This window comes from Chiloscyllium punctatum, chromosome 13, assembly GCF_047496795.1.
Source record: "Chiloscyllium punctatum isolate Juve2018m chromosome 13, sChiPun1.3, whole genome shotgun sequence".
In the NCBI taxonomy this organism is placed as follows: domain Eukaryota; kingdom Metazoa; phylum Chordata; class Chondrichthyes; order Orectolobiformes; family Hemiscylliidae; genus Chiloscyllium; species Chiloscyllium punctatum.
In genome coordinates, this window is record NC_092751.1 from 89,658,327 (window position 1) to 89,672,245 (window position 13,919).

A 13,919-nucleotide genomic window follows, 5' to 3' on the forward strand; every position below is an offset into this window, starting at 1 on the left:
CCCTGTGATAGCACAAAACCCACCTGCAGATATATTTCAGGAGATTGTAATTGGCCTGAGGCAGATTAGTGACCTGTTTGATCAGTTCCTGGACACCCTGAGTAAAAGAAGACCAGATTAGTAATTCTCATTCTAGTTAGGATGGAATATTTACGGCGATTTTAACCTGACCAGCCCAGTCAATGTCAGTGTGGTCGGGCAGTTAAAACTCACTCAGTGTACACCAGTGCTCTACGGGGTTCTTCTGGTGCATCGGTAGTGTCCTTACGTCTGAGCCAAGAGACCCATATTCAATCTCGCCTGCTCCCTAGGTGTGTAATGACATCTCTGAATGGGTTGATTAGAGAGTATCCATAGAGCTGCCCCAGAGCCACCAGCAGGCTCTGTCTGAGGTGGCACTTTTAAACATAATCTGTCACTTCCTCATAACATCCAACAATGGTGAAGTTTAACTCAAATCCAGTTATGCTACGTGTTCGAGAGCTTGTAATAAGTCTTACATGAGGATATCACTTACTGAGGCAGCTCCTTTACGGCCTTCTGCTCAAAGGCAAGAGAATTCTTCAGGCATGTGCCTGTTAAGAATTTGGGAACCCGGATCAGACTCTTTGCTAACCTATACCCAGCAGAAGCATTCTGTTATTTTTTTTGAAGTCAACGTTGCATATGGTGTTAAGTGTTCCTGGCTCCTGGAGGAGCCTGTACCTCCCGCTTACAAATTACAGTGGACAGTTTGAATCATTAACTTCCACCTTGCTCAGTTTTGGCTTGTACGTGGTATAGTGTAGCTAGTCTATGAAAAGTAATATGGAATCATCCAGTTTCTGAGAATACTGGCAAACAGGATGTTCTGCGTTCAGTACAAGACATGGTAACACTGCAGAGCTGAAAATGTGTTGCTGGAAAAACGCAGCAGGTCAGACAGCATCCAAGGAGCAGGAGAATCAACGTTTTGAGCAGGAGAATCATGCCCGAAACGTCGATTCTCCTGCTCCTTGGATGCTGCCTGACCTGCTGCGCTTTTCCAGCAACACATTTTCAGCTCTGATCTCCAGCATCTGCAGCCCTCACTTTCTCCATGGTAACAATGCAGACATACCTCTTCTTGATCCTTAGCCAGCAGTTGTGCACATGACAGGAAGTCTTCATACTTAGCAAATGGGATCACTGGCTCAGGTAACTCTCTCAGGTATAGCTTCAGCAAGGATGCAACCGTGTGGACATCAGTGTTTCTGCAAAAAGAAAAATTGTGAAACAGCCGATTTCCCAGTTGCAGCAGCCAACCATGATTAATGAGCATTTGCCGTCAGACCTCAAAATGTAGTTTATCAAGTACAGAACAAACCAGCAAAAGGCACAATTGCTCCTCATGACTGCCCGTGCAAGACATCTGCTTCATGCTGCAGACATGGAATATTAAAATTTGCACTAAGTCTGAACCACAAAGTCTTAACAACAACTGCAGAAAAAGATTCAAAATTAAACCATCTGAATAATTCAATTTCACCATTAGAAGCACATTTCTTTGATTTTATCAAGTTTTGCCTTTTGTAGACTTGTGAGAATCTGAGGAAAGGGACAGAGGTTCGATGAGAAGATAGGGAGGTGAGAGGTGATCAATCAAAAGAAAGAGACTTCTTCAGCCTTGTTCTTCTGTTTCCTGTCAAAGTTTTGGGCCTGTCTGTTGAGCTTCAGCAGAACGTTGGTTATTATCCTAGAAAAATGGGCTTGCCAAATACACTTAGCCTCCCATTGTGACCGTAAAGCCAAACACTTATTCTTTGCCCTTCCAAAAAGTGTAAGTGCTCTGAGTTCAACCACTGTTGCTGGCCATGAAAATAGGCAGCACAGTGGTTCAGTGGTTAGCACTGCTGCCTCACAGCACCAGGGACGCGGGTTCAATTCCTGTCCCAGCCAATTGTCTGGGTGGAGTTTGCACATTGTCCCCGTGAGTTTCCTCTGGGTGCTCCGGTTTCCTTCCACAGATGTGCAGGTTTGGTGGATTGGTCATAGGAAATACGGGAATGGGGGTGGCAGGTTCTGAATGGCCTGCTCCCACACTGTAGGGATTCTATGAAATACATTCACTCCTGGAAATGATGGACTCTAATTCAATGGTGCCATGGTGGAAAATCAAATATGTTTCAATATTTGGGCTCATTTCTACCCAGAAAGCGCAGCCCCAAGAAATTAAGATGGAGTCCACACTCTCAGCTTGCACTCAGGATCCAGCAGTACAGTTACGGGACACTGCCAAACAGGCAACATGACAAAACTACACCACGTACAGTCACGCCAAGAACAAGGAACTGGAGAAACTTGGCATCACCACCAGTAGTAGCCAAGCCCAGCCTGGCACCACAGTGGAAAATGTTATCACTGCAGGGAAGTCAATCGTCAACTTATCGGACCACACCCTTCATGTGGAAGTGATTGAAGTCCTGAGCAGGAGTCTCAATTTCTGCCCCACCACCAAAATGGACCCCATGGGTCTTGCAGCAGACAAGGAGGAATTCATCAGACGAATGAGACTCCAGGAAGCCTTTCAAGATGCCTGAATTTGTACTTACAGAATTACATTTTATTTTGCTCAAAAACTGCATAAATCCATGTAAGATTCTGTAAATCCCCTTTTTTAGATTAAATCAATCTGAATATTGGGGCACAGGCGGCCTCACACAGGGCACCTCACACCTTCAAATGTATTATCTGGGCCAACATGGCACCTACTGTTAAAACCCACTTGAGAATGTAACTTTATGAAAGTTCTGGGATTTACATATAAAAGAACTGAAACCAACATGCCCATTCTAAAAGATAAGAGACTTAACAATCACTCTAGGTCTTTTTCAATACATAATTTCAGTTACATCACACTGTAAACTTTGTGTCCTCCGATCTTACACTCCACAACCACCTGATGAAGGAGCAGTGCTCCAAAAGCTAGTGCTTCCAAATAAACCTGTTGGACTATAACCTGGTGTTGTGTGATTTTTAACTTAGCTCCAAGAACAATCAAGAAGCTTGACACTCTCCTGGACAAAACAGCCCGCTTGATTGGCACCACATCCATATTTTTTTTAAAAACTCCCTCTACCACTGACGCTCAGGTATCAGCAGTGCGTCGTACTTATCAAACTCAGTACAGAAATTCACCAAATCTCCCTCGGCAGCAGCTTCCAAACCCACACCCGTAACCATGTGGAGTGCCAAGGGCCAGCAGATACATGGGAACACCATCATCTGAAAGTTTTCCTCTGAACCACGCACCATCCTGAATTGGAAACCGATTGCCATTCCTTCAGTGTCACTGGGTCACAATCCTGAAACGTCCTCCCTCACGGCGTTGCGGGTCTACCTCCACCAAACGGACAGCAGCAGTTCAAGGTGGGAACTCACCATTTCTTCTTGATGGAGAAATAAATCCATGGAAGTAAATCCTAGCCCAGCCAGCAATGCCCACAAATGAATTCTAAAGAAACAGAAGCTCAGTTAGATGGTAAAACTGCGGAGTCTGTATTTCAGACCAGCAAAAGCGGACTGGTGGTCCAACCAATCAAACGGCAGTTTAAATGTGCCTGGATAGGCACTAGTTTCTGTTTCCTGATGAAGGGCTTTTGCCTGAAACGTCGATTTTCCTGCTCCTCAGATGCTGCCTGACCTGCTGTGCTTTTCCAGCACCACTCTAATCTTGACTTTGATCTGCAGTCCTCACTTTCGCCTAGTTTCTGTTTGCTTCCTAAATGGATAGCATGGCCCTTTATCTGAAGCTGACTGAAGTTCAGGAGCATCATCTCCCACTGAGAATGAAGCAGCCTCAAACTGATGGAGGGTTTTTCAATCATCCCACACTCGGCTGGTTTCGATCCAAAAAAAGTATCTGATGTACATGTTTCTCAAATTAGCACAATTGCAAACTGCACAGCAGTTTAGCCTCCTCGCAAATGGTAATGGAACCAGAGAAACCAAAGTAAAAAGGTGGAAATGAAAGCTATTCCGTTTGAAAACGAACATGCCTGAGAAGTTCTAATGAGTGGAATGTAGTGCCTTAATTAACTTCAGTAAAAAAGGTCAGAGGGCAATGAAAATGTGAACAATCTGCTGTTAGAAGCGACAATGTTGAATCTGAAATTAATACAGAACCAGCATTTCCAATATACAACGTGTGACTTCCTTTAGTCAATAGAAACCCTCTGACAACAATGCACCCCAGTTATTCATGCCATCATTTGCCAATGATAATTAGCTACAGAGGTGGTCATGCAATCTTGCAATAACGTTCAGCTGGAAGGCCATTTGAGCTCAGCATTGTCTTCAAATTGAACTAATTCTTATTGAATTTAGCAAAGGGAGGTTTGAGTGTTCAAGTAATGTAAGTTTAAACAATCACCTTCAGCACACATTACCTGTCAAAGAGAGGCTTTTCTCCACAATCGAAAGAATCCTGGAGTTCTTTGACCAGGTTGGCTTGCCCAGGCATGCGGAATAAGCCCTCTTCAGTGAGGCCATGCTCTCTGATAAAATCCACACACTGTTCGACTAATAAGGGAGCGAGCCGCTTTCCAAACTTGCGCTCGTACTGGACTGTGTCTTCCAAACGCTGTCCAAATATACCTGAAAATAAATTGGAATTCCCAGCTGTGATTTCCCTCGGCATAGACTTCAATAGCAAGTGTCTGATTGATAGAGATTGCTTTCAAAGTCGGTGCAGTGAGCTGAAACACTATCAAAAGTTAAAAAGGAGGCAACTCAAAACATTTTAATTACAATGCAGGGGATCAATTTTAAAAGCTGCAGGTTTGGCAAAGAAATATCTTTCTTCTTTGTGGGGGGTTTTCAGAAGGTAGCTTCAAACACTTCCTTTCCACTCAACAGTAGTCAGTACAATGCCAGACACTGCTTCCCCCATCTCTCTCTCTCTCTGTCTCACAGCTGGTGAGGATACAGAAACAAAGAGTCTCAGAACGGTTGATCACTTCCAACTACAGTCCTCAGTCGTAACTCCTTGCCTTTTTTGTTACTGATCTGGTCAGTGCTCTCTCCGCTCCGTTTCTGATCTGCAAGTGTAGCAAAGTTGAGCATACGTCACAAGGAGACACAAAAAATGCAACACACAGCTTTTGACCTTTTTGGAGTCATTAAGTAAGTATTTGATTGCATTAACATTGCCGTAGTTCTGTAATCTCTGATCTGTGATGGATTCATTGACCTTAAGGTCAAGTGGGGAGAGGCAATAAATGCTGAACTTGCCAGTAATGCTCACACCACGTCAACAAATAAAATAACTGGGAAGTCAATTGATGCGTTCGATATAGTTGTACCTACCTGTCTTCTTTTCCACCTATCCACCCCACCCTCCCACCCGCCCCCCACCGGCCTATCACCTTCATCCCCTTCCCCACTCACCTATTGTACTCTATGCTACTTTCTCCCCATCCCCACCCTCCTCTCACTTATCTCTCCATGTTTCAGGCTCTCTGCCTATATTCCTGATGAAGGGCTTTTGCCCGAAACGTCGATTTTACTGCTCCTCGGATGCTGCCTGAACTGCTGTGCTCTTCCAGCACCACTAATACAGAAACAGACCTGTCAGTCCTACTCATCCATGCTGACCACGTATCCCAAAAATAACTAGTCCCATTTGTCTGCATTTGGTCTATATTCCTCGATGCCTTTCTTAATTCATGTACCTGTCCAAATGCCTTTTAAATGTTTAATTGTGCCAGCCTCCACGACTTCCTCTAGCAGCTCATTCCATACACGTACCACCCTGTGTGTGAAAAGGTTGCCCTACAGGACCTTTTTAAATTTTACCCCTTTTGGCTTAAACCTATTTCCCCCAAGTTTTGGACTCTCCCATCCTGGGGGACAGACCTTGGCTATTCACCCTATCAATGCCCATCATGATTTTATAAACTTCTATAAGGTCACCCCAACCCCCCTCCCCAGTCTCTGACGCTCCAGGGAAATAAAGTCCCAGCCTATCCAGCTCTCCTTATAATTCAAACCTTCAAGCCCTAGCAACATCCTTGTCAATTTTTTCTGCGCCTTTTCTAAATTTAATAACATTCTTCCTCAAGCAGGATAATCAGAATTGTATGCAGTACTCCAAAAGTGGCCTCACCTATGTCTGGTACAGCCAAAACATGATGTTCCAACTCCTATACTCAATGCTTCTGAACGATGAAGGCATGTGTGCCAAGTGGCTTTTTCACCACCTCACCTACTTACGATGCCACTTTCAAGGAACTAGGTACCTACACCATTCCCGAGGGCCCTACCATTAACTGTGTAAGTCCTGCCCTAGTTTGTTTTAGCAAAATGCAACACCTCACATGTATCAACATTAAACAGCATCTGCCACTCCTTGGCCCGTTGACCCATCTGATTAAGATCTCTTTGTACTCTTAGATAACCTTCTTCCCCTTCCACTACACCACCAATTTTGATGTCATCTGCAAACTTATTAAACACACCTCCTATGTTCTCACCCAAATCGTTGATATAAATGATGAACAACAGTGGACCCAGAACCGATGCTTGTGGCACACTGCTGGTCACAGGCCTCCAGTCTAAAAACAACCCTCTACTACTACCTTCTGTCTCCTTCCATCAGGCCATTGAGTGATCCTGGGTTGGATTGGGTCAATTAACTGTGGTTTCTGTTTCTGATTGCTATACATTCTAAGAATGCCCATATGGGACATGATCACACTTGATAGTGATGTCTGACTCAAGTCAAACAACATCTTCGGTATTTAGGATAAGTGTTGGGGCATGGTACTGGGAGAGTCACATGTCCCTGTATAATTGTTCCCACCAGGAGGCAGTGTGTTGGGGAATGGATAGAATCACTGATGGGAGGAACATCTTGAGAAAGAACTTGGTTACTCTTGTCCAGATTAAAACAAAACCTCCGTCCAAGGCCCCAAAGGAGTGGCAATGAAGGAGTCCTCCACATCCATCAGAGTTTTACCTGCACTTCCACACATCATTTACTGTATCTGTTGCTCCCAATGCGGTCTCCTCTACATTGGGGAGACAGGACACCTACTCGCAGACCACTTCAGAGAACATCTCTGGGACACCCACAGCAACCAACACCACCACCCATGGGCTGAACATTTCAATTCCCCCTCCCACTCCACCGAGGACCTGCAGGTCCTGGGCCTCCTCCATTGCCACTCCCTTACCACCCAATGCTTGGAGGAAGAACGCCTCATCTTCCGCCTCGGGACCCTCCAACCCCATGGCATCAATGTGGGTTTCACCAGTTTCCACATTTCCCTTCTCCCCACCTTATCCCAGTTCCAACCTTCCAACTCAGCACCGCCCTCATGACCTGTCCTACCTGTCATCTTCCTTCCCACCTATCCGCTCCGACCAATTACCATTACCCCCACATCCATCTGCCTATCACACGCTCAGCTACTTTCCCCCCAAGCCCCACCCCCCCCTCCCAATTATCTCTCCATCCCCCCCACCCCGCCCTCCCCTTCAGCTCACAGCCCCATTCCCAATAAAGGGCTTTTGCCCGAAACATCGATTCTCCTGCTCCTCGGATGCTGCCTGACCTGCTGTGCACACTCTCTACACTAGAACAAAAGCAAGTCTGATGATGACTGTGAATCCATCGTAGGTTGTTGCAAAATCCCATCTGGTTCACTAATGTTCTTTAGGGGAAGAAACTGTCATCCTTATCTGACCTACACGTGACTCCAGACCCACAGCAGTTGACTCAAATTGCCCTCTGGGCAAGCAGGGATGGACAGCAAATGCCATCAACACCAACATTCCATAAATGAATTTTTAAAAGTTAGTGATCGTTGATGAGAGTCCAAGTCAAACCTCTCTGTCTCTCTCTCTCTCTCCTTCCCATATAACTGTAGAAAGATATATATCTGAGGCAAGTATGCCACTGAAGCAGTTTATTCCATGAGCCAAATTAAATAAGAACCTTGTCCACAGTGCGCTGCAGTCTGTTCAAACATGAACTAAATGGCCTATTTATTTTAGCTAATCATGCAGTAAAAAGCACTTTTCTAATCTCCCCAGTGCCTCTCTCAGTAAGTGGCAGTACAGGTTTAAACAAAACTATTAAAATGTACTAAAAAAAAGAGCAGGGGTTTATGCATAGAGATATGACATTGAAAAACAGAAAGTTATGTCAAAATTTTTCCATGACCTTGATTAGACTGCATTTTCATTATTCTCGTCTCCTTCTTGCTGAAACAAAACCAAGAACTGGAGAAAATGTGAGAAAAAAAATTACAAGGATTATAACAAAACTGAGAGGGTACACAGGATCAGGGGATGAGTGAACAAAGTGGACCTCTTTTCTCTATGGGGATCGTATACAAGTCTTCAGGATTATGGAAGAGGATCAGTCAGGGGGATGTAAAGAAGATGGCTCCAGGTGGAATTGTCCAAAAGTGGAGCAATAAATGTAGACAGTCACAAATATATCTAACAAAGGAACTCAGGATAATCTTCTCTACCTCAAGAGCGATGAGAGGGTGGGACCCTCAATCATTGGTATAATTAGAGTCATAGAGTACAGCATGGAAACAGACCCTTCGGTCCAGCCCGTCCATGTCGACCAGATATCCCAACCCAATCTAGTCCCACCTGCCAGCACCTGGCCCATATCCCTCCAAACCCTTCCTATTCATATACCCATCCAAATGCCTCTTAAATGTTGCAATTGTACCAGCCTCCACCACTTTCTCTGGCAGTTCATTCCATACACGTACCACACTCTGTGTGAAAAAGTTGCCCCGAAGGTCTCTTTTATATCCTTCCCCTCGCACCCTAAACCTATGCCCTCTAGTTCTGGACTCCCCAACCCCAGGGAAAAGACTTTGCCTATTTATCCTATCCACACCCCTCATAATTTTGTAAACCTCTATAAGGTCACCCCTCAGCCTCCGATGGTCCAGCCTGTACAGCCTCTCCCAAAAGCTCAAATCCTCCAACCCTGCCAACATCCTTGTAAGTCTTTTCTGAAACCTTTCAAGTTTCACAACATAAGGAAGACAGGAAGAGAAAAACATGCTGAGTAGATGAGGGATGAAAGGTGGAAGGATGGCCATGTGAAGGTAGACACTGACCCCATGCCCTGTTTGTTTTACACTGTCCCTTAAAAGGTCAGGTTTTATCTTGTTGTCTGCAGAGAGCTGTCCCTGTGGTCCTGGGTTAATCAGAACGGGAATGGGATGCCTATACTTGATCTCTAGTACGTGCTCATTGGGTGAAGGAGACAGTCTGGTTTGACTGTGGTTCTCATGGCTGAATTGTTCAGTCAACCAGCTGGTCCCTCACTGCTGTTGGGAAAGCATTCACTGAACTAACGCAATCAATGTTTGGAATTAAACACGGCTGCTTCAAAAGCAACTGGTCAAACCTCAGCGTGATCAGGAATTGGTCCCCGGCCCCTTTTCTACATTGGAAGTGTACGTTCTCTCTCTGCAGAAAAGGCCTCCCATGGGGAAAAACTTTCTATTTTGGTTTCAGAAGCGCAAGGGTCCTGGGAGGAGTAATGTATTTTGGGCTCCGCAAGGCTAACAAAACGTTCCAAAAACATACTTCTCTTTACTTAAGCCCTGTGATCACAGGAGCCTCAGAGGAATCCTGTTACAAACAGCAGGGTCCCTAAGTGACACATGTATTGGTTGAAGACCACTTTCAGATCACTAAGTGGAATGCCAAGAAACAAAATAGGCTGCTCAAATTGAGCAGGTCAACACAGACTGAGGGCAGGCTGCCCAACTGATAAAGTCGGAGAAAATCAACCCAATGTAAGTCTGAAGAATAATTGCAACGCAGAGCAATTTCTATACCAACCTTTTAGTTTGTCCCCGCATTTGGTCATTTTGCTACTCACTGCACTCTTTCAGTGCAACTACCTTGTGTGAGAAAATAGGGACTGGAAAATATCTGGGCTTTACACTGGATGGACAATACATGCTCTGTTCAAAATTCACTCTGATCACTGATAGAATTCACAGCATAGGAATATAGCACTGAAGGCTTAGGAGAAGGCCATTCAGTCCCTCACACCTGTCCCATCATCCAATTAGATTATGGCCGGTCTGAATCATATCAGCATCTACCCATCTCTCATCCTTAATACCCTTAATAATCTGTTGCCTTGAGTTCTAAAGTTTCCAATTTACTGTCCAATCTCAATTTCCCGACTATTTCAGGAAAGAGGTTCAGATCCACAACCGATTCTTGTATAAGGAGATGCTTCATGACTTTATTTCTAAATGGCTTTGTTCTAATGTAAAGGTTCTACCACCTTGTTTTCACTTCCTTTCAGAGGTAATACTTCCAAACAAAACCTTTAATCATCATGCACATCTCAACTAGATTTTTCCTTAATCTTCTATGGAGTGGCATTGTGGCTCAGTGGTTAGCACTGCTGCCTCACAGCACCAGAGACCCGGGTTCGATTCCACCCTCGGGGCGACTGTCTATGTGGAGTTTGCACGTTCTCCCTGTGTCTGCGTGAGTTTCCTCCCACAGTCCAAAGATGTGCAGGTTAGGTGAATTGGTCATGCTAAATTGCCCATAGAGTTAAGTGCATTAGTTAGGGGGGGATAGGTCTGGGTGAGGTACTCTTTAGAGGGTCAGGTTGGGCTGAAGGGCCTGTTTCCACACTATAGGGAATCTAATCTACACTCCAGGAATTACTTGCAAGCACTTGCTGATGACTTCTCCTGAATAAAGCAGAGCTGGCTATTACAACTTTCTATTGGGTCCACTTGTTTCCGAATGCACCGAGTGCTGTGTGTGGTATAATCGTTTTATCAGGACTGTAATTTCCTTGCGCGCACACACACACACACACAAAATATTTTAGAATCTGTCAAATTTTAACCATAGAATTACAAAAAATAAAGATTCTTTGAATGTTATTCATTTGACAAATGTTCAGAGTAAATCAGAACAAAGTAGTTGAACAAAGCATGATATATTTCTGCCTAAATCATTCAATGAACAAAACTAATATCCTGTTAGTCTGTTTGTCAGATAGTTCTGTTGGTGGAACTTCCAAGGTAAGTTATTTAATCAAAACAGAGAAAGTCACTAGCAAAGTGACAGACTGCAGGTAGCAAGTCTGCATAGGGGACTGAGTGAGTGATAAATCCTTTCAGCATTTGTTTAAAGGTGTTATCTGAAGTTCTTAGATTCAGCTTTACAATGTGCCCCTGTGCACCAGCATTGTCTACGGTAGCTATACCCAGGCTTGATGGAGGACTGGACACTTGAGATGTATATTATGCTAACCTCCCACCACCTCCCCCCAACACACACAATAATTAACCTTCAAAAATAAACATTCGGCATTTGCTGGGTTTTGGGTCACAGGTTCACTTCAGTAGGTGGGTAGGGTAAAATACTGCTTGGAAGGAAGGAATAGACCTGCATGCAATTGGCAAAACGGGTATCAAGACTTGCTCTGTCCAGGTACGGTTATTTTAAACAAATAGAACTTTTAAAATCACGGATGACGATCAAAAAAAAATCCCAACTTTCAGACAATTCGGGTTTTGAGAATGTACCTCTATGAAGTTTAAAAATTGCATTTATAATAGATTTATTTTACATGAAAGTGATGATATTATGAAGCTGATTGCGTAGTCTGATTGCTTTCTATGGATACATAACAGAACAAATGCACATTAGAAAGTGTACTATAGCTTACATGAGGTAATATAATGTGTTGCTGCAACAGCTTACGGTAATTTTATGCTCCATTTATATAATCATTGCATTAGAGTGAACTCGATTTAATTAACGCCCTTTGAAACTATTCACTGCTTCACTATTTTGGGATCGTCATATAGATGTACAAATTTGTAAAACTGGAACAGAGTGCATCATAGATTATACCTTGGGAAAGAACTGCAGTGGAAATCTATGTTGCTGTCAGGCTTAACGGATATGTATCAGTCATGCTAGACCTTTCATTCCTGCTGCTGAATCCTGTTGCTTTAACTATTGATCATTTCATAATGAGTCCATTCAGTTTTCTGCCCTCCATCCTCATAAGTGTTTTGCACTCCAGGTGACCGCCTGAATTTTCTCTGGGTGGCACCATCTCGGCTACAGTTCTGTCAGGGTGCAGTGTGGGGGAATGGGGAGGGGCTAACAGAGAGAGGAGCACTTGCCTCTTTAAACAATTGGGGGTCCTGAAAAATCAAACCAGCTCAGTCCTGACTTTTTTTTAAACATCATGCTGGCTTTCTACATCAACTGTTCCCCATCCCCTAAAAAAAACATAAGAACTAGGAGCAGGAGTAGGCATCTGACCCTTTTCAGACTGGTCCGCCATTCAATAAAACCATGGTTGATCTTCCGGTGGCCTCAGCTCCACTTACATGCCCTCTAACCCTTAATCTCTTTACTGTTCAAATCAAAATCTTAGCTTCAAACACATTTACTGAAGTAGTGTCAACTACTTCACTGGACAGGGAATTCCACAGATTCACAACCTTCTGGGTGAAGACGCTCCTTCTCAAATCAGATTAGATTAGATTCCCTATAGTATGGAAACAGGCTCTTCGGCCCAACAAGTCCATACCGACCCTCCGAAGAGTAACCCACCCAGACCCATTCCCCTTATTCACTCCTGACTATGGGCAATTTAGCACTACCAACTCCCCTAACCTGCACGTCTTTGGATTGTGGGAGGAAACTGGAGCACCAGAAGGAAACCCAAGCAGATTCAGTCCTAAATCTGCTCCCCCTCATTTTGAGGCTATTCCCTCTTGTCCTAGTTTCACCCACCAGTGGAAACATCCTCTTTACTTCTATCTTATCGATTTCCTTCATAATTTTATATGTTTCTATAAGATTCCGCCCGGCCCACCCCCCATGCTTCTAAATTGCAATGAATATAATCCCAGTCCTTCTTTCGTCATAAACCAACCCCCTCGACTCTGGAACTAACCTAATGAATGGAAGGGCTTTTGCCCGAAACGTCGATTTGATTGCTCCTCGGATGCTGCCTGAACTGCTGTGCTCTTCCAGCACCACTAATCCAGAATCTGGTTTCCAGCATCTGCAGTCATTGTTTTTACCTAATGAACCTCATGCCATTTCATAATCCCCAGGTTTCAGGCAGGACGCTTAGGCTTGCATATACTGGAGACCTGCAGTAACCAGTTCTTGAGGGCTTGTATGGAAAGTTAATGGGCATATTAAACATGAATTTATAAAAAAAAACTCAGATTATACAAGACTGTGTCAGACAGTGAACAGGAAACTCACGACAAACAATTCCTCTTGAAGTTGTAGTGCATTGTGTAAAATGCAAACTTCTATGTTGGAACTGCAAATGATTACTGATCAAAGCCCTTCACACTGCGATCAGAGACGGCCACAGTCACACTGCATTCACTCAGTCAGTGCCCCCCTACCTCTCCTGCTAACAAAGCATTGTTGAAAAGTGCTGACAGACCGCGGGCAGAATTCAGACAGAACCCGGGCGCACGGGCTACACAGAAAGTAAGCCTTGGCTTCAGGCATCAGACGGGGATTGTGGCAGCCTTTCCAATCCCGGGTCGAGCGAGGAAGAACGCAGCGGAGAGACTCCGGACCGTCAGGTACTGCTCAGTGCAATCGCCAGGAATGTGAGCCTCCAACCTCTGCACGTCCCCCATCAGAGCACAGAGTGCACTGTTCGCCCCCTGATGCCGAGTGCAGTCAGGCAACCTTGCGAAAAAAAAAGCAGAGCCAGGCAAGTAGAGTATTGCCTGCTGCTCCCCGCTATTTCCGGAACACCAGCCAATGTAAACAGTAGCCTGAGTCCAGGTCACTGTGCATTCCCCCCGCCCTGCCCACTCGCGATATTTCCGCTGCATTCCACCAGCCCGTCTCTCTATTCCTCATCAGAACCAGCCACTGGCACT

The 13,919-nt window shown here is 44.6% G+C and overlaps 1 protein-coding gene across 7 annotated transcripts in view; it reads right to left on the bottom strand.

The window, feature by feature from the left end:
* The window catches only part of arhgap22a (Rho GTPase activating protein 22a), a 309,850-nt gene that overhangs the window by 22,174 nt on the left and 273,757 nt on the right, over nucleotides 1–13,919 (bottom strand). For 6 of the 7 annotated variants that reach the window (XR_011962303.1, XM_072583180.1, XM_072583186.1 and 3 more), the window contains 3 exons: nucleotides 4,407–4,614; nucleotides 1,100–1,232; nucleotides 24–97 (listed from right to left, as the gene is read on the bottom strand). Coding sequence is in view for 6 of the 7 variants with exons in the window: in XM_072583180.1 (XP_072439281.1) it covers nucleotides 24–97; nucleotides 1,100–1,232; nucleotides 4,407–4,614 (415 nt within the window). In the remaining variant the exon portion in view is untranslated. Of the gene's footprint in view, nucleotides 1–23; nucleotides 98–1,099; nucleotides 1,233–4,406; nucleotides 4,615–13,427; nucleotides 13,790–13,919 lie in introns of those variants that run through there. The other variant, XM_072583185.1, reaches the window with a different exon arrangement.